General features: G+C 38.8%; 1 protein-coding gene across 1 annotated transcript in view; it reads right to left on the bottom strand.

The window, feature by feature from the left end:
* LOC136716794 (MAM domain-containing glycosylphosphatidylinositol anchor protein 2) overlaps positions 1 to 24,990 on the bottom strand; it is a 186,002-nt gene extending 161,012 nt beyond the window's left edge. The window contains exon 1 of the mRNA XM_066694181.1: positions 23,826 to 24,990. Within this exon, the coding sequence (XP_066550278.1) occupies positions 23,826 to 23,898 (73 nt within the window). The 5' untranslated portion in view covers positions 23,899 to 24,990. The remainder of the gene's footprint in view (positions 1 to 23,825) is intronic.
* Positions 24,991 to 25,253: the final 263 nt, after the last annotated feature.

Here is a 25,253-nt window from a genome sequence, read left to right as displayed (position 1 = left end):
ATTTTGTCTCATCTTTTATAGTTCTAGATTTCCTTATCATAAAGAAAAAATCCCTTTATCTGGTGTTCACAACCAAAGCAATGATATTATGCATGAACAAGCCACATAGTACATCAAACATTTAGCTTTGCAGCTCAAAGCTGATAGATCATTAATCATAGTACTTATAATATCTACAATAGCACCACCTGTGGGATTTTTGTTACTATAGTTAAGAGACTACCGCAAGCAACTTCACACAGGCCTTGCGCAGTGTATTTACACTTAAAAAAAGAAAACTTAAGCTACAACCCAAAGCCACTAAATTCCATTTGAAAAGATAAAGGCAGAAGCTTCCACCCCTAAACTCTGAATGCCCAGCTGAACCATGGAGAATACTCCAGAGATCTGTGGCTCTGATTACTGAATTCAACACAGAGAGAAAATAATGCAGCCTTTTCTAGGGACCCATCTTCCTGACATTACTGCAAGCTAAAGCATCTTAGCACAGTCGTTTTAATATTAACCTCAGCACTTTATTACTGGAATTGTTTCTGCAACAGCAGAATTAATTCTCCTGACCCAAGCTTGTTTTCTCGACAGTGACATGGTGACAATTAATTTGAAGTGATTAGGGAGAGAGGGGCATACGTTTTTTATTACATATTACCATAAAAAATATGTAATTTCACTAGAACAAAATGAAGCGAAATATTAGTCCAATTCCAAGTCAATTCTTGCTTATTTTAATCTTCCTATGCACCATAATGACGAAGGGGTATTTAAATCATAAATCACAGACACATTACAAATCTAAGCAATGAATAAATAAATCAAATGAATCAAATAATACTTTTTCTATGATATGCACCTAATACATTGCAAGAAGAACAGATCAAAAGGTGTAGAAAGGGAGCTATCGAACAGATCCAAAGACATGAGAAAAGACCTAGAAGATGACCACATAAAAGATAGGAAGACAAAATAATAATCTCTGCAGACGCGACGTGCGAAAGGGAAGCTATAGATTGAAACAAGTGGAAACATCTTGGGGAGGCCTTCATCTAGCAATGGATCGATACAGACTGATGATGATGATAGATATATATACGTGAGTGAGAGAAAAAGGGGGGGAGATTTTGTTTTACTGTTTTATGTATTTGTTCAGAGCAAAATGCCCCTGGCAAGAAGTACAGTAATAAGATATAAAGTTGCTATGTGGATGCAGCAGTAAATTAAAGATGATGCTGCTAGTAAACTAAAAGTAATCCCCACTGTTAAGCACACAGCATGCAGAAAGTCAACAGGAAGTCTGTAGATATGAGGGTCTGTACTGTTCCCCATATTGATGTGAGGTGACAGCTATTCAGGGGGTGAACACAGACTCATTAATGCCTTACACATCCTACAAACAACCTTTTCTCGATACTGTTTCGTCCTGTAGATTTCGAGATAACGTAATTCAGCTGAGTAGAAAATCAAATATCTTTCTGTTGAACAAGCAGAAGATTGAAACAGACTCAAGGTTCTTACCAGACCGCCCGTGCCTCAACAAGCAATGGCACTGTACCGGAAACCCAATCTGCTATAAACGTATTTCCCAGTCAGGTTGTAAGAGGGAACACAAATAGCAGAGCTCGCCATCGCACTGCTCAGCCTGAACATAAAAACAACCCCCGCTAAGACTTATTGTTGAGCACATCGAGGCCCTACCCACTAGACTGGTCACAGGAAATTGTACTGAAAGTACTCAATTAACCTATTGAAGCCTTGAGAAACATTCAGATTTCAACAGTGCCCTGGATGTTGACAGTGTGTTTGGCCTCTTTCCCACTAGGTTACTAAAACAAGCTACCATTTGATGTTCAGGGCAGTGACAGACTATCTTAAATCAGACCTGAGGCCAGCTGTCAGTGTGGTAGTGTGGGAAAGATATTTTATGTTTAAAACATTCCGTAAAGTTGCATAGCTCAGGGCTGTTTCATCTTCCTGGTTTTCCCTCAGCTATTTTTGCAAATCACTGTTTAGTGCAGTTTTAATTGGCAGAGGATTAACTAAATCTAATCTAGCCGAGTGCAGAATCAGGCTAAACCATTTAAAATGTCCGCCCTTTAATTTAAAGACTCAAATTTTTAATGTCTCTATTGCATGCAATAGTGCTCCGCACATGACATGGCATAATGGTTTCTTGTTTCCGCTTCTAGGTCTGTCATGTTATGCTGTGATATGCATGTCTGTATTACATCCCAGTTACACCATTACCGAGAAAAGGATAAGAAATAAACAGGTTTCTTGGCTGGCTGTGGGCTTTTTAAGATCAGGAAAAAAAAATATTATATATACAGTGAGGGAAAAAAGTATTTGATCCCCTGCTGATTTTGTACGTTTGTCCACTGACAAAGAAATGATCAGTTTATAATTTTAATGGTAGGTGTATTTTAACAGTGAGAGACAGAATAACAACAAAAAAATCCAGAAAAATGCATTTCAAAAAAGTTATACATTGATTTGCATGTTAATGAGGGAAATAAGTATTTGATCCCCTATCAATCAGCAAGATTTCTGGCTCCCAGGTGTCTTTTATACAGGTAACGAGCTGAGATTAGGAGCACTCTCTTAAAGGGAGTGCTCCTAATCTCAGCTCGTTACCTGTATAAAAGACACCTGTCCACAGACGCAATCAATCAATCAGATTCCAAACTCTCCACCATGGCCAAGACCAAAGAGCTGTCCAAGGATGTCAGGGACAAGATTGTAGACCTACACAAGGCTGGAATGGGCTACAAGACCATCGCCAAGCAGCTTGGTGAGAAGGTGACAACAGTTGGTGCGATTATTCGCAAATGGAAGAAACACAAAATAACTGTCAGTCTCCCTCGGTCTGGGGCTCCATGCAAGATCTCACCTCGTGGAGTTTCAATGATCATGAGAACGGTGAGGAATCAGCCCAGAACTACACGGGAGGATCTTGTTAATGATCTCAATGCAGCTGGGACCATAGTCGCCAAGAAAACAATAGAAAATCTGTGGAGGGAGCTGAAGGTTCGAGTTGCCAAACGTCAGCCTCGAAACCTTAATGACTTGGAGAGGATCTGCAAAGAGGAGTGGGACAAAATCCCTCCTGAGATGTGTGCAAACCTGGTGGCCAACTACAAGAAACGTCTGACCTCTGCGATTGTCAACAAGGGTTTTGCCACCAAGTACTAAGTCGAAGGGGTCAAATACTTATTTCCCTCATTAACATGCAAATCAATTTATAACTTTTTTGAAATGCGTTTTTCTGGATTGTTTTGCTGTTATTCTGTCTCTCACTGTTAAAATACACCTACCATTAAAATTATAGACTGATCATTTCTTTGTCAGTGGACAAACGTACAAAATCAGCAGGGGATCAAATACTTTTTTCCCCCACTGTGTGTGTGTGTGTATATATATAATCATATTGACATGATTTATGACTTGTCAGCCCTAAGTATGCAATCCAGTTTTTATATCTCCACAACACTAAAACATGATGGTATTACATTGCACTGTATTGCATCATGAACTGCCTTAAAATGCAGCAATTCCACTCAATGAATTAAACTACAGCAAATATTTAATTTAATCTAGGTCAAAACAGGGTCTTCCATGGTTAAACTGACATGATGTACGCCGACGCGAATTTTACATTCATTCATGCAAGGAATGAAATACATTATCCTATTATTTTGTTGATCTTCCACAGCCTATAGTATTATGGCCATCTACTATTACCCAATGCAATATCACCGGATTGCATTAGTTAATCCCTAATGACACATTCTTTCTGTATGAGAAGATTTAAAGCACATTGTTGACCCATACGTGAATCGGTAATGTGAACACCTACACATATCAAGGTTTGAAACAAACTTGTTTCCATCTACGTTTTTAATAGGCGATCTGTTCTAGCAACTTTCTGGGCAAATTAAGTAGCTGTTGCAAAAAAAGTCTAAACTAATCTTCGGTTATTGTAAATAAACATTTTCACACACAGAATAAGAACATTTTTTGTTTTGTTTTTGTTTTTCCAGGAAAGACTGATCAAATTCCACCCCAGAAACACAGTCGCCATCCTCAGGAAAAAAAGTAACAGACAGTAACTAACCAGAAAGCTGTTACTACAACTATGGTGTGAAATTCTAATGCAAAGAACAACATTACCAACGCTCATTAAAAGTCCTCTGCACTCTGACAAGTAAAACCGCTGGGAAATACAGGACTTTTCATGACTGGACAAAGAAAACGACAAAGAAAATGTATTCCAGGGTGTGAGGGGAAAAAGCTGCTAATTGTCTATTAAATTAATCATTCCACAGCACACTCATGTAACACAAAAGAGCAAGTTAGCTGTTTCTCAATTTTATTTTACGAAAGTTAATAACATTGTTGGATCTCTGGTAGAGACATGCAATTTATTTAATATTAACAGTCAGAGGAAGGCCTGCCACCTGTTATTGTTATTGAACAACTGTAATTCCTCTAATATGTCTTTATAAACACTTGATACTATATATATATATATATATATATATATATATATATATATATATATATATATATATATATATATATATTATTACTTAAATGCATCTGTATATGCTGGTAATTAAATTTATACACAATACATTCTTTTTAAAAGTCTGACATTTTCTGATCATTTTCCTTGGCGAAAGGTTATTAAAAAAAAATATACAAAATTACTCACTTCTTTGCAGCCAAGGGGCTCCTTTGTGTGCATAAACTGCTTTGAACTGCAGCCTTTTTATGCCTCATGACTGGTGGTTTTCAACTCTAAGCTTTCATTCTGCCAATGTCTAGATCATTTACGTGCGTCTAACACCAATTGTGCATTTCTACCATTAAAATATTTTGGCTATGCTTTAAACAATGAAATAAAGAAATCCAAAACCCATACGTGTGTAGGCTTTTTGCGTATACACTGTATTCGCAAAACAAATGATGATATAGTCTAGTGTTACCTGAGAACGAACTTAACACACTTGGGGACTTTGTCATTTTCAATTCAGATTTCATAGTGTAGCTGTCACTATTATTTTCTGTTATTTTGTGGTTTAAACTGCACGTACTCTTTGGTTCTAGTCTCTCTGTGGCCACAATGTTGTTTCATGGTTATCTGATGCAGAAAGAGCAGTGATCCCTGCAGCGATTGCTTTCCCTTTGTTGTTGATGTAACCTGGCACTGCACAGGGTTCATTAGTGTCCTTTTTCTTAAAGACTGAGAGCTCCGCAGTTTTGTAACTCTTACTATGCAGACATAATAACTGATTGCTGCTTAATTCCAACTGTGTATACATACCAATGGATTGAACTTCGTTAGGACAGGGGATGTGTAAACATGTCACTGTCACTATGTGGAAATCAATGGCAAAGCAGTGAGAAACGCACACACACTCCTGCACCACATCAGCATGAGAAGGTAATCTCATGAAATTCAAAATGAAGGTTTTCAGAGTGCTTTATTTGATCTTGCAATGCGCTGGTGAACAATGGCCCAGTAGCTTATCAGCTTTGCATTTTCCAATCCAAAGTGAGAATCCCTTATCTGGTTCACATTGGTACAGAAACTGTGCCAGCTATAGGATCCTGAAATAATTTGCAGTTGACAGCATTCAGCACACAGAGGATCGCTACAGGGCTGAGAGAGCACGGCAATGCATCAAGCACTGGTCTCTGTTTGCTAAGCAGTTATGATTGATTATCAGGCCCACTGCCTTAATTCAAAGTCAATGGCATGATTTGCAGTGCCTTATATAGACACTTGACATGGGGGAATGGCTTGAATTGGTCAATATTTTAAATGTTCATCTGTGGGAATACACCATTCTCATAAAATGAAGCTCAAAACATGTTAGTAATATGGTACATCTTGAAGAAAGGAGCTATAAAATACTTGTACGTGTTTGCACGTTTGCTTGTTAAAGAAAATACACGCAATGTTATAGCTACACCATTTTTAAGATCAAATTTATAGTGACACACAAGCGCAGGGAATTGGGTTTCTGGTGTATAAGAAAGAACAAAGCTCTGGAAATGTTACCAAAAATACATTATATACTGCCAAAATAGCCACAAACAGTACATCAGAAAAAGCACTGAACAATTTGGGACAAACTGTGTTCAGAACACCAAATTCCTCCGGTTCTTCCTCGCGTTCGCATTCAAGGCAAGCACTTTCTAGGAACCCCTCTAAACTGAATGAGGGATTAATTACTGTATTGCTTTTGAACCTAAAATTAGCAGCCACAGACCTGTGACAGTTACTTAAATAATTTCCAAGATAGATGACAATGCCCCAGAGGAGAACCTACTGCTCCCTTTGTTCTTCTCTTCCTGTTATTTCCTCAAATGTTCTCTTGATTTAAAGCCTCCTACTGAAAGTTGTAAGCTTTGATCATTCCCGGGGAGCGTCTCCATCCCCATTGACAGGGAAGCCGTTTCCGTCCTGCTTCTGGGGGATGGTGCGCCAATATGCAGATAAATAAATTAATGAGTAAGCAAGCAAATTACAAGATATTGCAATTAGGTAATACCCAGTCATTTGCAAATTCATCAGCCACACTCACATCAGCTCGCCAGCGCTTGGAGAGGAGTGGTGTGTGTGGAATTTATGCATGACAAACTGGTTGAGCTTCATCTTAGCCTCCGCTCGTGCACCAATCCTCGAGACGGCACTCGCCAGGTTGCAGCCTGAAAGGGCACCACCGGAGCTTCTGCCGAGCAAACAACTGCCTTGCTTAGTGATTAAGTGGTCTGTTGGAGTGCTTCTTTGTTTGCGGATGCTATTAGTGAGGCAGTGGTGTGCTTTTCAATGAGTAATGGGAAAGGGGAGGAGAAGGCCACTGGACCTGGGAGGGCTGATCTCCAACAGTCTGTAGGATTTGCTGTTGGGAGCTGAAGAAAATGCTCCATCACGGTATACAGGACAGCTTCTGTGCCTCCCGTGAATCCTGGCGGAAATTCAAGGTAATCTCAAACTGGGTAGTGCTGCTGAAAAGGATGTGCTGGGATTCCTCAGATTGGCGTTTCCTCACACAAACACCTGGATATCAATGTGCTGCAAACCACATCAGAAACTAGCTTGTGTTTCCTTTACATACATTTTAAGAAATATCAAATAATCGTTTTTTTAGTGTTAGCTGTGCAATTATATTTTGTTGGCAATAATCATGTTGTTGTCAAGTGGAATTATTTTCATGGTTATACATTTTAAAGTACAGAAAACAACTGTGTTTCTACTTCAAACTCTTTATCCTGTATGTAGGGGAAAATTATATCCCAAGTGATTTTATTATTTCGTTTTTTAATTTTAGTTTCACAGTCTCATTGGGTCATCCTACTTAACTCTTAGGATAATGGGATGAAATGATTATCATATTTATATCAGGTTCAGTGGTTAAAAACGTCATTACACATAATTAATGTATTACAGGTAACACTGTTTATAGGCATCTTCTAAACTGAACAGGAAGGGACTGTGAGAGTGTTCTCTCATGCAGCAATTTTGGTTCAATGAGTTATGACAAGTAATTTAAATTCATATGAAGCAGTTTGTAGACGTAGCGTAATTAAATATTCTTCTTTCCAATCATTAAATATTCATAAAGTATTCAAACCCAAGTCAATACAAAGGACTATGCACCTAGATCATTTCATTTTCATTCTCTGTACAACACTGACTCCAGTACATTCGTCAGCATCTAAACGAGTCATTACAGTTATAATTAAAGATCATCACAAACCTCTGGATTTAAATGACAAAAAGATAAGGACATCAGGAATTTACAGCCAACCCTGTTAAGGAAAACGTCGGTCTACCACACCACTGATTTGTCTGAAATAATGGCTAATTAGAAATGCGTGTCATTTCACACACAGCTTTACACCGACACATTCTTTGAGGTTAATTTTGACTTCTTTTCTACCCATTCGATTGACAAAAGCATCACCGTGTGAGAAACTGAAACACAAAATGAAAGGTTTTAGTGGATAATGTTTAAAAATGGCTACTTTAGTCCAAACCGATGCTATAATATTGATACAGAGGGAGAGTGGAGTAATTGGTCTGTCCAGCATAATGGGGAATAATAAAGTTATCTCGCCTCCATCCTAACGAGATGCTGTGTTCTACACTCCGGCAAAAACAGATCATTGCAATCAGCATACTGTATCATTCTGACTGGGTAATTGCAGAATGAAAAGGATGTCCAATAACCTCTTGTTCTTCCTTCGCTTTCTCTACAGCGCGTCCCAGGAGGGGGGTTTCACGCACGAGGCAGTCAGGTATGCATTGCACAGTTCCATATCAGGACCAGCACACAAATCTCTCTTTTCCCCAGCTGCACCATTAATCTACCATATAATGTGACCTTGGCTGAATCCTGTCCCCTCGATTGCTTCAGTCCTCCCTAGCTATAAAGCTAAATAGATATCTGATCTCGGACGAAATTGCCTTAATTTCACCAGATCAAACCCGCAACAATATTACAGTGATAATTCAGTCTGTTACCCTATGTCAACAATATCCCTTTCCTTCTCTTCTTCTTATTGTTGTTGTTGTTGTAGTTTCAAAAAAGCAGTTTAAACGGACCAGTCGAAAACACAACCAAAGATTTAATCAAACTAAAATTATATATTGTTCAAAATATTTAATCTGGAACACAATCAACAATTCAAGTCACAGTTACCTGAAAATGTAGCCTGAGATGTTAGTGGTGGACCAAGAATCCATTGTCATTGTCATATTTTTATTTGAATCTTAGTTTTCTTAAAAAGTCTTACATTAACATTCCTGTTTCGAACAGATCTAAGATACTATTTACAGTTTGGATGAAACGGTCTAGTCCACCTGATCTCAAATTCATCCAATGTTCAAATTAACTTCATAGACACCTTTTTGGTGTTTTTTGATGGGTTTGGTTTCAGTGATAAGCTGGTTAAATCTGGTAGATACTCACTAACATCATCCTGACAATAGTGCCATTAATCGCAAATTGAATAAATCATTTCACTTCCTGTAATTCACAGGGTTGCTTCCCTTTAGGGTAAGTAGAGTTCAATGTTTCAGAGCGGTTATCCTCATTAGAGAGGTTTCCCATCTACTCTCTAACTAAATCGACTAACAGAGGAAGAAAAGCAGGCATGTCAATGGTGGGGGGTAGAGTTGGCTCGTCTCCCCTGAGCCCAGACTTTACATCCACAACGTTGCTGCTATACGTCTGCTATTGAAACTAAAGCATTGCTGTGGCTCTGCCCTTTTCACTGGGGACATCACCTCCAGTTTGATCAAATGCATTTCACATGTCTAAAGCACTCCATCAAGCCGGCAACACATAACCGTCTTCGAGTGCGGCTCGAACAGCAGAACGCTGGAGGAGATGCCAAGAGAGGGACAGGTTTGCAACAGCAACTTGTACTCCTTTACATAATGAAATATATAAATAAATAAGGGAGTCTGGAACATTTTTACATAACATTTGTAAAAAGGAAAATGCTAAAACCTCCCTTGCCTCTTCAGAGTGCATTAGTCAGCATCACTTAGTCTTCCAGCTGTGGCTGTAGGTGCCTGAAGGCAGGAGGATGATGTATGTGAGATGCTGTCAGAAGCAGTGAGGCTCTCGGAGGACACCGCATCGGACAAGTAGTACACAAGATACTTCCTTTTGCATAGTTAGGGGGAGTATCTGTTGTGTTCAATTTATAAGAGCATCCATCTTTCAAGTAAGGGGTCACTGGGCTTTACTGCAGTGAAACCCTAACTTTTTGTTTTGTTTTCATAAAGTCTCTAAATGATTCCTATAATTTTCATATTTTCAAAACAATAAAACATCCATCCATCTTCAAAACCACTTATCCTGGCGAGGGTAGCGGGGAAGCCGGAGCCGATCCTGGCAGGCATAGGGCGCAAGGCAGGAATACACCCAGGACAGGATGCCAGTCCATTGCTGGGCAACACACACATACACAGACATACATACAGACACACATACACAAAGGGCAATTCAGAGTGACCAATCAACCTAACCCACATGTCTTTGGATGGTGGGAGGAAACCAGAGTGCCCAGAGAAAACCCACGCGGACACGGGGAGAACATGTAAACTCCACACAGACAGGCCCCCCGAGCTCGGACTCCGTGCCACCGTGTCCCCCCAACACTAGAACAAACAAACCAAATAAAAACTGTGGTATTAGCCGCGTCTAATTTTTGCACTGGTTTCCAAACCCAATGTCAAAGTGTCAGAGATATACAAAGACAAAATGCTTCAGGAATGTCACTGGTTGAAAACGTACATTTGTAAATCAGCATTATAAGCATTTAACAAGCAACATAATACAACATTTTTGTAAAGCACATTTGATCTCCAATTAGGCTATATTATTATTTCTTTAGTGTGAATACAATACCCTTTAGACACAGAAAAGTACCCTGCTGTTCTATACTGAAATATTTTTAAATGGGAAAAAAAGGAACATAGGGAATCATATAGCTTTAAGGCAAGATATAATTTCAGAACAAGTTATATTTAGAACACCACCCCTCAGAACGCTGAATTACATTCTATTCGTTCCTTGCGTGTTTTCCATGAAAGTGTTCATTAAAGCCCTTCTCTAAGGATTTAATGACGCTACCGAGAGTACAGTATATGTGGGATGCCCACTGTAAGACGCATTGGCTTCAGGCTAAATGGCTTTGAAAGCCTCCTTGGCTGTAAAAAAAAAAAAAAACTACAACTGAAGGCAGTAAGGAAAAGATAATTTATATTATTCAGATCCAACAGACAACTACAGCATCACAGGATGTTCAACTGTTCAAAAAGTAAAAATGAATGAACTAGTATAATGAAAATCAACAGAGGGAGAAGACACAGTTACCCTTGCCTGGTGTAGGACATGGGAGCATATTCATCCCAGATGGCTGTTTGGGAACAAAAACTGAACAATTAGGGAGAGGAATGACCTTCTGACAATTACAAATGCCCCAGGTAAGCCATTCAATAAAATAAAATAAATTATATATATACATTTAAAAAAAACTATAATATAAAAAACTAATATTTATAAAACTATCAACTATTTTTAGACCAGGAAGGCTTTCAAAATGGTTTTATAAAATACTGAAGTATAAAAAAAACCTTAGTAACAGAATCTATGTTGACATTAAAACGCATCTCAGAATCAGTTGTGATACAACAGGAAAGAGTTGGCATCACATTGAATATTACTAAAGTGTGATAAGCATCTTCGCAAGTCAACTGACAGGACCTTAATTTTTTTCCATGTAACTTATAACCATCCACAAACTCAAACATCCTCAAATCAGTTGTCTTGTATACCAGAGGATGATAATGAATTCTAGGGATTTATCTGTGTTATTCAGGAAAGCTACATCTTTTTAAATGCAAAACATGGCACCCACAATGAGCTTTAACAGCTCAGCTAGTATCCCATTTCTGTTGCGATCCAATGTTTAAAACAAGATAAATTACCATTGTATGATAAAGACGACAGTTCAGATTTGAACAAATTTAAAATGTTTCAATAAGAACTCAAACAGTGGCAAAATGAAGATCATGACAAACTCTTCAGTCTCAGGATAGTTGCCAGGAGAAAAAGACTAGAAGCTTTTTAGTTGTCTCCTGCCTCCTGCCTAGGTATGTCTTAAAGGTGATTTTGTTTTGCCAAACGATGTATATGTTAGGTAATATGGAAATAGCCAAGACAAGATCTTCAAATAATTTAAGTGTAGGTGGAAACAGAGCCGACTTCAATGGATTTTTCGCTGCCTGAAAACTTGCTGCGTTTATCAGTGGGAAGCACGTCTTTGAGTCAAGACAAGTTTAAACACAATCATACTTGCTTCCATGTGATGGATTTAATAAGATTTATTGAAAGGGGGAAATGATGGAATTTAATGACTAGATAGAATTTATGATCTATTAAGCAATACTCACTGGCTACTTTAAATTAAGAGCTTTCCGAATGCGGTTACCTTGGACATCATCCAATTTGCATGTGTGTGTCAAGCTTCAGCCTAAGTAATGAATAGCATATGACAAACCTAAGCATATATTTTTGTTTTCTTTTTACAATACATGGATATAACTATCACTCCTGTTTTTTGGGTCTTGCACAATTCTTTCCTGTCTCTTATTTTACAGGTTGCAGGTTTCAGCGCCACTGTCTTACAGCTGAAATGGCTTTCGATAACCTGCTGACAAGCCAGCTGTACCGTATATGATATAAAAAATGCCTAATCAAACACAGCAGTTGTTTTAGCAAGGATACCACATCCGTAAAGCTGTTCCCAGCTTCTGGTTGTCTACTGGGATGACTGAACACTAGTAACCAAAGCTTCTCTCTCTCTAAATATTTAAACCAAGCAACGTTAAGGTGTATTAAGACATGGTGTTTAAACTGTTAAACATTTTGGAGAACGTAGCACTTTGGAGAATGTTAGCAGGGTTTTCAGCTACAGCTTGCTAACTGTCCCTGTGTTTGTATAAAGTTATGTTTTCCTTTCAAAGACAGGGTTTGTGTTTCTTGTGCAGGCTTGTGGGTCATGACACAGGCTACAGTGTTACAATGAAACAAGGATTTGATTTGTCAGAGCTCTCAGAGGAAGAAAACATTAAGGAATTATGATACGAAAATAATGCTTTGTATCATGAATTCCTTTCTTTAACACCTAATATGAGTAATCCCTAAAGAGCTCCCTCAAACCACGAGCACTGATTCCAACAAGGCATATATGATTACATACAACATCTAATGAATGTGTCAGGGGTAAATCTACTCAATTAAACGGGTAAGATTATAGGCTGATGGCTGGGGGGTTACTGGATTTCCGCAAGAATGTGAATTGAATCTGACAAACTAATGCTATTCCTCAGTGTTTCTTATTTAAAAGCCCCAACTATTTCTACGAGTTTCTAAAGTCAATAGAATATTTTATAAAAATTGGTAACCACAAGCATTTTTATAGAGGCATTTCACTGAAAAAGTGTTTACACATCTTACTCTCCATCCCGAGTCCTGCAGTAAGAGAATTTTGTAGCATTTGAGGTCTGAGATCCAGTGTGTTTTACTTCTTTCAATGTCAACAGCAAACAAACCCCCAAAAACTTCCACAGTTCTGATACCACCCTCCCTCCCTCTAAACCATAATCTCGCCATTCAGTTGATATCATGGAAACCCGCTTAATATTTATAAACCTATAAACCTCCCTACTAAGGCATTCAGGGCTTTACCTGCCATATTCCAAATCCCACCTGTTAGTTATCTCTGACGTTACTTTCTGAACCATGTGTGTGCGGCTGAGAGGGTATTATGCATAATGAAAGTAATCACTGAAACTGATAATGATATTTCAGAAACAGAATAACTGCGAGCCAGGCACCCAGCCAGACTTCAAATCCATGTGAAAACGGTGCTCTCCAGCAGGAAATTCCATCATGGTCAACGTCTCCATAAGCAGCTCAGCTCCAGCTGTAAGCTTTCAATAATAAAAGAACACAGTCTGCTCTGCCTGGCATTGCACGTCTCCTGCAAGCAAAGCCCGGCGGAAAGTCAAAGACTACCACAAGCTAAGAATAACGAGAATGCATGTCATACGCAACTGTTAATTGCTCTTCACACTGTCTCTCACAGTTGCCCACCTTCGCAGATGCACAATGAATCGGCTTGTCATCCACAACTGTCCGGCGCACTCAGCTTGGCATGCGTCGCATACGAGAGCATCTCCTGTCGAGGCCTGTCAGCCCAATCAATCAATCAGTTCAATCAACACTGAACCACAAGGACCTTCACCAACAACCTGTGGATCTAATTCCAGAAAAGACTGGGGGTAATCAAACGTTATTTAACCCTGATGGTGAATTTGAGCCAAGAATTAGATAATTTAAAGGTGTTTAAAGGTGTGCCCCTGCTAGTTCCCAAAGGAAAAAAGCACAATGATGATAAACGCCATAGCTTGCAGCGCTGTGTACTGAACTGAAATCTGAGATAAAAGGAGAAAATGCTTTTTCAGTCGTGTATGCGTCTTAGGGGCTGGGTGTGGGTATCCGAGGAATACTGGTGAGGCACAGTAACACCGCAGAGGAGTTATATGCACATACATTTACATTTCAGTCAGACACTCTCCACTGACACCTTTGACAACGATTACCATTCTCATGCATAATTCATAGAGGACACCTTACATAAGGTGTGTAAGTAATGAAACTACCTATTTCAAAAGATAATGTACACATACCTATTGTTCCTCGCCAGGCATTGTGGCAGGTCTAAGATGAAGCTAATATCATTGTTCTTTGTGCAAATATTAACTTCCCAAGCCATCTATGAATGAAAAGGGAAGTTTGATGATTATATGCTTGATTAAATATATTATTGTTCTGCACATACTTTCCATAAATACACTTTGCCCCTAGGATCTTAAAGATAAATCCCTCCATAATAAAATATATATATGGAAAAACGTCAATGATTCATTACATTTTGAGGCAGCATAAAGTGTTTTATAAAGACCTTAATTTCTTGAAAGACTTAATACGTTTATTAATATATTAAAGATATTTACATATGTTTAACTGCATTCAAGACGAGCACGTATTTTACTTTGCATTTTAGAAGAAATACACATAGGAATTAAAGGTTCCTCAATCATTGTAGTACATTGATGTAACAAATATTAATAGCTATGGCAGAGATTACAGATAAAATGGATTAGCAGTCTAACATCAATATTACATTGTCATAAATGCATTTCCTGGCAAAACATCCTTAACCTAGAGGAGAGGTTCATAATCAGGTCGCTATGTCTAAACCTCAGACGTGCAGATAGTCATCTATCAATATCGACCAGTTTCTTGACCCACACAAATTTGCTAGTGTCTGTAAGGTTTAATATATAAATGAGAACAATATGTACAAGTTATTCAAGTATCTAGCATTAAGTTTTCAAGGCAATCTCCTGCATCCAAGATAAAAGATTAGCTTCCATGCCAAGATCATATAAAATATTCTAGGTTATAGTACGTTTTTCTACCAGAGGGATATTCTCTCCCACATCCCCTACAAGGCTGGATTTAATCATTCATGATGTGGACCCACGTAAAGCTGGAAGTCGTCACGTTCATGATCAACTTGAGAAACCATAGTTACACAGGATATTATATACAAGAATCTATTATAAACAAGAATTATGGAGGTAATAATATGAACTCCAGTTAAACTGTTCTACAGATTGGCTGTAAATCACGTGCAAAACATTCCTGTTACAATCGAATACAGAACAATACAATCAACAATATGGAGACAGATACACAGATCTTTTCATCCAGCATTTAATCACTGCAGCAAACAGTTAGAAAAGCAGCTTTAAATGGTATTTCCCCCACTAGTGCCAAATAACCCATCAGAAAATATGAATATCTCCTTGATCACAGAGGCAATAAGTAAATTGGTTAAAACGTGTATCTGTGCCTGAAGAGAGCTAAGTAAAAGAGGTAGGAGATGTAAGCTAAAAATGCAACATAAGCTAAATTAGTAAAACAGACTGAAAAAAGAGGGGCCATGAGGTCAGTGATTCTACCTGCAACTATAAGCGTAAACAAACGAATGCAACACACTGCACGTACAATGCGACAAGAAAGTATGTTCATTAAATCTGAAGAGGTCTTCAGCTTTGTTTTGCTTTTAATACTTTTAATGAGAGCATGGTTGTTAATATAAGTAAATGGATTAGTAAATCTGAGTATCCCACAAAGCCATCAGCTTCAAAATGCTTGCTTCTAAAGGAAATCCACTCCTCTTTCTTTTCCAAATGCATTGTCTCTAAAACCACAGACTTTAGTTCACTTAAAGTCCACCTGTTACTCCAGAATCAAAATTCTAAACGGAGAAATAATTGGTAGATTTCAAAGGTTACAAATGCAATATCAAAATGAAGGGGAAGAAAACATCAGTACTCTCCTTATAGAAGTCTTTTGTAGCAGGTCATTAAACAAAGGCAAGGCCAGAAGATTATTCAAAACACAAACATGTGTACAGCCCTTCAAAAGGTTAACAAGCAAAAACACAAGCACAGTTTAGTGCGAATATTCTGAACCTTGGACTTTGTTCAATTAAAAACACTAGCTTAGCAGACTTGCATCAGGCCATGGTAAGCAACAATATAATGTCAGCATAATAATGGCATTAAGCTTAATTCTGAATATTGTTATGCTACTGTTATGAATTAGGCCTAGATCCTCGAGAGCACTGCAGTACCACAGTATGAATACATGGGAAGAAATGTATTCACAGCCTCTCATGTCTGAGCTTTTTAGCATGAGATTTTAAAGCTTTATGACTTCTGAAGGCATCGCTGTCAATGCATTACCTCAGCCCTGCTCTTTGCTGTCAAAGCTGCTTAAACGTTATTTACTAGAAAGGTAAGTGGCCTTTCTGTGTTGTTTTAGAAAAGTGGCTGCGGTTCAGGAATTTATTTTTATTTTTTTGGAACGTAACACAGCCACCTGTATTTAAATTGCTCTATTCCTCCTTCCCAAGTTGCTCTCTGTTTTCTCCACATCGCTTATCGCTTTAGATGTCGAGTGCCAAGAGGTGGTGTAATTATTTCCTTTTCTGTTATTTCAATGAATTTGATGTAGGAGACGGCAAGGTGGGAGGTCAAACGCAAACGCCACACATTCACTATGACAACAAAGGTGTCTGTCCATTGGCTTTGCTTTCACAACAGCTGATTGCGCTAAAGCACCCCAGTCACGGTCAGCCTCTATTGCAGTGGGGAATGTGAGAATACAGGACACTGCATCCTTTCCAACAATCACGGAAATCCCTCGGGATGTTATACTCGGGCAAATAAAGCAGCAAAACAGAGAAATAGTTGAAACTATGAGGCATCCCCAAATATCAAAGACCACTCCTGTCCATTTTATTACACTGCAGTGCAGTAAGTGAGCCCGAATGGAGCTATTTTCAGTAAGGTTCATAACTTGTCCTTTGGCATTATTAGAAAATGCATCTGGTGTCCTCTTTTAATGGAAAAAACAGCCTCTGCTTTTGAAGTAAGACCATTTCTGTGTCATAATTTCATTAAAGCAGCAACACATGACAGAAACAGGGATTGTACCTGGAAGCCATGGTTCCATGTTGCTGTAAATGATTACTTGTTAATTGCATAACTGTATCTTTACCTTACTTATACTTACAATACTAAAAGGGAAAAGGGCCACACTGTGAAAAACCTTTTTTCTCCTAGATTTGACAAAGTGATCACAGGTTGTATAAAACCCTATTTATCAATGTTACACAAAGGTCACTTTGTAACCATAGCCTTCAGTACTGGCTAAATAGAGGCTTTTCTTTTTTAATAAATCATATTCAGTAATATTCTGTAACCACACATGATACTGCTGCCTTGTCAGCTGTCTAAAGCACACGTAGTACATCACTCAAATTTTGGACAGTGACAAAACAGCAGTCATTTTACTGCCCTTTCAGAGAGTCCCTCTTCCTCTCCAAGATGGGCTTGAAAGAGAGTTAAAGCAACCTGCTCCACAAAAACGGCATCCAGAGAGGTAACAATATGACAACATATACTATAATATATACACAACCATAAATAAACAGCTGAAGAGCTCCATTCACTAAGGGTTAACAGCTGTAGGTGTCACACAGTATTGGATCTTGGTCCTAACGGTCTAGAATCCCTTAGTCCTTAATTGAAATAAGTATTAAAATAAGTTGGTGTAGCGTGCGTTATTGCGTTATAAGTGTTACAAAATGTATAGATACTGAATCTCATTGTAATACGAGTAAATCTGATAATTTCAAGAATTGCTCTCCTAACAGAAAATGTTCAAATAAACCTTGTTGAAAATATGTTATGGATAAACTGCTATAATCTGTTTGAGGTCCCTGTGATTGACCCTACTGTTTTGAAATAAATAAAATGGTCATCTATGTAATGCCAACATGGACCTGATGCCCTTCTAAAACTTCTCCCATGATTAATCTACGTCCTTGTGCCCATGCCTCTGCCCTGTTGATGTGCAATCAATATTCTCCGCCACGCTGTCATTGGATTCCAATTTTCTATTGCACAAATAGGAATGGAATTCAGAGAACATGTAGGCTATAATGCTGAAGATGATGTGTGTATTTCATGTTTGAATGACTAAGTTCCCATTCATAAAATGCTTAGCAACAATCACCATGAGTCTTCAATTTCAATATGGACGATTCTTGTCAATATTTGGTTAATTTTGCAAATTCAACTATCAGGGTCAAATCGGGAAGTACTTTTATGAACAGAGGGGAATTAGTTCAAAAGTCCCTGTTGTGGAAAAAGCACTTCATAAACTGCTCTTTCCCTGATGTCAATATCACCAGCTTTATTAATTGCTGCAAAGTATAACAAACGTCTCTAGAGATAAGCTTTCCCATTTTCAGGATTGTAAAGTATTCACAGTTCTCACACGTTCATCTGAAATGGTTATTTACACCATCAATTGTTTCCCTAATATGTAGCTAATCCACTATTTGCTTTGTCCTTTTAAAAACTGTAACAGCTTACAGACCTAGAAATGAGTCAAATTGGACATTCTCTATATCCACTACTGGATCTTACAAACTCTCTGGTGAAGTACTGCAACAATTAATAATAATCAAATCATATAATTAGTCAAGTACAAAAAAGAAAAAACAAAACAAAACACTTAATAGCATAGAAAATGCTTCAATCCTCCCTCTACAAGTTCAAATTTTAGTTGAGGATACATTTAAAACAATGTAAAAAAAAAACAATAGCATTGTTCTTTAAAAGAGAGTCTTGTCTGTTTTACTGGGATACCTTTGCTATCTTCTATAACAATGCAAGAATGTGCATCTCACTGCATGTTAGTGTCATCAATCTTGCTACGTATAAAATGTGCTATTGCTGGCCTAAGAACAGTGTGTAAACTACCCTGACAAAAGATATGTTAAGGCAGATTAAATTTAGTAGTAGAGGGGGATACTAAAAAAAAAAAAAAAAATGTGCCAAGATGGGAGCAGTAAATCTGAACTATAAGAAAATACACAAATCTTAGCTGTCACTTTCTGATAGAGTATTTGCCACATGTGTGCCTCCCTTTAAAATAATGGCAGTGCATACCCACAAAGCACATGCCAATTTTTATTTTGATAGGGAAACCAACAGTAAACACAGATCCAATTTTCAATGTATCCCATTCCAAAGCAGACAAAGGGATAGATTCAAAAATAATCAGAAAAGGCAATAATGCATGACACTTTGAAAGCTGCATAATTTATTTCCCTTTTTTCTTGTGATATGCAAATTAATAGAACAAAATAAAGGGGGAAAAAAATCACAGAGGGCTTAGTGTATTTCTCATCAAATACATTAATTCCAGAAGTTGTCTGGCATTGGCATATACCGCAGAACCACTTCCAAGAGTAAATCGGATTGTTTTGATACTTTCATTAACAAGTACTGGATCATAACTTGGCTGCTGAACGAAAGCCAATCATTCAACATTCTTCTTGTCACTCAAGAGATCAAAGCCAGGAGGAAAATGTGTCGTGTCTGTCTCCTGTTTAAATTGTTTTTACACAATTATTGACTCCTGTCTTGAGCAACATTCTGGATTGAAGGGGTAATGGAAAGCAAACAACACGGCCATTGCAGGGTGTATTAAAGCAGTGAAAGTTTGAGGTACTGAAAGAAACATTGTTATATCCTTAAAAGCATGCTAAAATTATACAAGTTTCCTCCAAACTTTGTAACAATTGCTTTGAAATGACCTTGAAAAGATGCCAAAAAACGTTATCATGGTCATGGTCAAACATCTTGGACACAACTTAGCTCACACTCACAGCCTGGTGAATGCATTGTTCCATAAAAAAAGGAGAACAAAATAAATGTGACTTTTAAATTCCAACACAGATTTATTTTTAAAGATCATTAGAATCCCTCATTGATATTTTATTTGCTTGAGAATAATTATTTACCAGTTTGTTATTATCTCCAAACAATTTTTCCAACACAAGCAGCATTCTAGCCTATATAGAAATCATGTCTCTGAAGACTCTCTCTCAGTTAAACCAGTTTATTCCTAAATCATACACTCTATCCTTCTTGAGGATATAGCTTTAATTGTTAAGAGATACTCTGTTGGGATAAGCAGAGAAAATTGCCGAATAGGAAACCCACGCCCACCTGAAAATCTTCTCTCTCTCGCTCCCTGTGCATGATGTAACACGGCAGAGTTAGGGGAAGTGAGCGAGAGTTTCTATATTATTCATGAACACTAGAGCGCCAGAACACAATAAAAGAAAACTATCTTCTGCTGATACTTATGTTTTCTAAATATATCATCCAGTTGATATGTGCAGCATGTTGACCTACGTAATAGAAAAAGTCCATCCTCTATTCAGTTATATACTAACATAAACAATGTGCTATTATCCACCAATTACATTTGTGCATCATATTAAATGTTAATTATATATAACATTTGAAGAACTTTATTTACTGCCAATAATATGAATGCTGTTGTTGATATTAATTTGGCTTAGAAAGTACGATAAGTATAGCGCTTCACATCTAAGAGATACTGAAGACGAGCAGCTCACAAGCTATATGGAATTATTACATTCTGAAGGAATTTAAAAGCAGAATTTCACATTAACATATTGTCGACAAAAGACCAGTTAAAGACAGCTTTCATCTACAGGAAAGTTATTCTTAATCAAAGCTTTACCCAGCTGTTGCTAAAAGCACTGCACATTAAAGTAAATGTATTCCAAATAACGTTGATGAAATTTTAATTGGAATCTAATGCAATAAATTCACACATGCATGTTATTCCAAGCTTACTCAGATGGGCTTTGTTTATTGGAGTCGTGATGTTGTCATCATAACAACAAAGCGCATGTCATTTCAAATTCCATAACAGAACTTTTGTTCACATGATTTACCGAATATCCTTTATACAAAGCTGCTACACCATAGCTGTGCATTATTTGAGCATTTAGAATTAGTGCACCTGTATGCATAAGGGATTGTGCTTGTTAGGATGTAAGCACTGTCTACAATAATAATACATGCAGGCCCATCCACCTATGTGTGTGTGGATTACATGGATTATATGTATTATTTCTTTAGCCTCTACCATTCAAAAAATTATTTCCCTGAACTCCCTTACATCCTAGAGGAACTGCAACTACATACTGAATATTCCAATAGATCATTATCGAAAATGATAATTAAAACAAGTATTTAAACACTTGATGTGAAAAGAAAAACAATCAAATCAATTCAAAGATCAATCTAAACACTGCTATTACTGTAAAAGGAGAACGAGTCCAGCTGTGCAACACTGAAGCACGCAGACAAACCAAAGCCAGAAATGCTAAATGGCCAAAAGCAAAACTGTAGCCTCATCAAAGTACATATTTGATCAAATCAGTCTCTTTCTGGTGCCAACAAATGAATCTCAGTGGAAGTTATTTGTTAAATTCTTTATGTTTACATACCTAGCCAAAGATCACTTAGTCCAAGTACATTTTGAATTTATTTACAAACAGAATAACATGACCAAGCTTCAGAATAAGATATAACGTGACGCAAACCTGCAATGTTCAAATGACAGTATAGTAGTTGTACAGAAGGATGCAACAGTGTAGCTAATTCGAAATGACTGTAACAGTCGCTGGTTCTGCTGCTTTTAAAAGATGGGTTAATGATGGAGAATTGATCTTCTTCCTTTCAGGTGTTTCTAAATAAATAAATACATAATAAAATCTTAATCTTTAAATCACTTTCTTCAAAAATGTTGGAACACTGTTTACAATATGTATTTCATATAAAGTAGTAACATATAGTATATTAATTACTTTTGCACATTCCTTTTTTTGTACAGAAGAAAATCCTAAAACAATGTTGGTATATAATCATAGACTACAGAATGTGGAGAAAAATATATAATCTGGAGAAATTTGTGTCAATACAATGTGGAATTGGCAAATGGCAGTTCAGGTGTATGAAGACTGGCATAAAATGGCATAACATGTGGCATAAATAGGCAGTGTCCTTCAATGGTGTGAATGCATCCTATTTACACTATTCTCCTCCACTGATTACAACAAATCCTGGAGCTATGCAAGTGGCACTGCTAATGTATGCATCATGTATGTTTCAGTCCTGTTAACATACATACACACGCTTCCCAAGCTGCCTCTCGAACGACAGTAGAGGAACATACATTTTAGGTTATATAATATTCTCACTGTATGCATGGATTCTAACGTATTGGTATAATTGAAATTATGTATTTATTATCTGGGACGCACATTCCTGCTGACGTCAATTAGAAGGCTCTACAAATAGCCATTCCAGAACGCTGTAGCTTCATGTAGAGGCTATGGGGCTTGCGTCACTGGGCTCGACTCTTTCTTAAGACTCGGTATGACTTCATCCTTGCACTGACACTCCAGGACACACACACACACACACACACACACACACACAACTAGCTTGCAAAAATCAACAGGTTGCTGGCGCTTCCGATATTTACTTTGCAGAGTAATTGATACTAAGACGCGTTAAACCTTGTCAGTGTGCAGCTGGAATAGCCAAGATGTGCACCTGGAAGGAAGCAGGGGGTTTACGCAGCTCCACTTTTGCGTGCTTTTCTTACATGCAAATGCACATTCATTATTAGTATGATGATGATGGTGAAGATGATGATTATATTCCCTTCAGATCGTCAGAAAAAAATGCCCCTCCATTAAGACACCGGTTGCATTCACTTTCCTAATCCTGTTTCAACACCACAATATGCAATGAATGTCTAAATCAGCTCTGCTTGGGAAGGACAGTGAAACCCGTCACAAACTAAGCGTCTCATTCGACGAATTTGTCCTTTTTCTATCGATAGCCGGGGGGATTATGCATTTGCAATTCTGTAGCTGCATAATCCCTCGGTTATTGGGCTTCAGTATGTGCTTTAATTGCAAAGTGTCTCAGTGGTTTGTTTTTTTCTTCTGCTTAAACGTTTTAAGGAGAGCACAGCAGTGTACAGAAGAGAGAAGCACCCAAAGTGTTAACCCAACTGGCTGCTGCAGAGTTTGCTTCTCCTCCTCGACACTGGGACACAAGAAGCCATAATAAATTGCTCGACCTCGCTGGAGGAGGGGGCTCGGTGCTGCAGTCCTGGCAGTGGTAGTAGTAGCTGCAAGTTTCCCATACAAATTAAACACCGGTTTCAATACTAAATAACAATACGTAGCCATACTGCTTGCTTCGGGTTGCTGTTTTAATAAATGGCATTGCTGCTGACGTTGAACTCAATTCACTGGAATGGATGCGATGCTAAAATACTTCTGCACAGCCGCGGCTGTTAAGCGTTTAACAAAATGCAAAATGCAGTGCGATGGGTGCATTCCAGCAGAGACTGGATCCAGCACAAAACAGCGCTTAAATACTGCAGCACTCATATATATATATATATATATATATAATCAATCATATATCAATGCATTATACATATATAACCTTACTACTTGTCACCTGTAGTTTATGGAAAACCGGCGTCGTATATGCACAGCTGACATACATCCACTCTTGCAATAACCACGTCCTCTAAAATAAAGCTACTCATATGCCTGATGCTGGTATCATGCGATGTCATTTTTTTTTTTTTTTTTGGAGCATAAATGCATCCCTCTTGTTTACAAGGTCACGATCGCTTGCATTCAAATGTTAGGAGAGAGGTCTGTTTGCATGCACTTACCATATACTCCTTCGCAATGAATGCCTTCCAGAAACACCGTGAGCAGCCACAAAAGACCGAAAACCAAATCCATCTTCACGTTAATGTCCACATATCCAGCGCGACGGGGACGGGTCCTTGCTGGGGCGAGCGGCAGCGACACAGAGCTCGACTCCGGGGTAAAAGCAGCGAGCGCGTCGGCGGACAAACCGCGGCTCCGAGGACCCAAATAAGCCCCAAACCGGCTCGGGAACAGGACTGTTTGAAGGGATGAAGCAGGTGTATTCACAGTGGGGGACACAGGAATATGCTACGGCTTGAAAGCTGAGTGGGCTGTATGATAGAGATTGAGACGGAGGGGGAAAAACGGGGTCTCCGGTTGTGATGCGTTAAAAGTAACTCGAGAAGCCCCCCGGAGAATAATTAAACACACACGCTTGATCGCAGTCCCGCAATATCCACTGGCATCCCTGCTCACCAATCCCATCAGCTGCCATTGTTATTGCAAACCCATCCAGACCCCGCAAGGCATAAAAGATCCGACGAACTGCCACATAATCTAGCTTGAGTGTCCCCCTCTGCGTGGCGATGTCGCGGCGGCTCTCAGCGACCCGGCGGACGGGAAAACCAAGGGAGGTCCGAGATTGAGGAGGGGAGATGGGCTGTGCGCTCAGCGTCGCGCCGCTGCTGCCTCCGAGCACCGCATCTCCGAGGGAAGCGGGACAGGTTCACTCCCGCAGCGGCCCAGCCTGCGCCTGATGCCGTGCAAACCCGCCGGTTCCTGAGCCAGTGTGGGGAGGAGGAAGAGGAGGAGGAGCAGGTGAGTTTGGTGGTGGTGGTGGTGTTTTTCCCCCTCTCTCTCTCTGCTCTACACAGAAGGCATTAGGAGCAGGATGGATTGGTGGAGGGATGAACAGTCACGTTGCGCAGTACGTGCCGTGCAGCCGCAGCCAGCCGACGTCAAGCAGTGCGTGGCTCCTCGCAGCTCATCGGTATGGGGAGCGACACGCAGCGGCAAGCCGACCATGTGAAAATGCAACTGTTGGAGGGAGAGAGAAAGGGTCTCATTTAGTATGCAGGAGAAATGACGATGTTTCAGACAGGGTCGAGGCATACAAGCAAGCAGCATCAAACCATAGCTCCAGTGTACTTAATGCCTAGTTTTCCCGGCCGAGCTCTTCTGCTTTCGAGGTCAGATCAGTCCCTGCCGTCTTCACGAAAGAGTTGAAATATTTAATGAGTGCTAAGCATGACCCCCCACCCTAGACCCAGTCATACCGTTTCTCTGGCTTTCTCTCTTTCTGCAGTGTACATGCAAGCATGCATTTTGATGTGCTCTCGCCATCTGTTCAGGTGGCTCCTCAGTTTTTCTTTCACTTGTGATATAAATGATGCATATTTTAGTTCATTGTATTTAAATTATACCTATATATCCCATACATATGCATA

Source organism: Amia ocellicauda, chromosome 21 (assembly GCF_036373705.1).
Source record: "Amia ocellicauda isolate fAmiCal2 chromosome 21, fAmiCal2.hap1, whole genome shotgun sequence".
NCBI lineage: Eukaryota > Metazoa > Chordata > Actinopteri > Amiiformes > Amiidae > Amia > Amia ocellicauda.
Note: the sequence above shows the minus strand (reverse complement) of the source record. Positions and strands in the feature narration are given on the sequence as shown.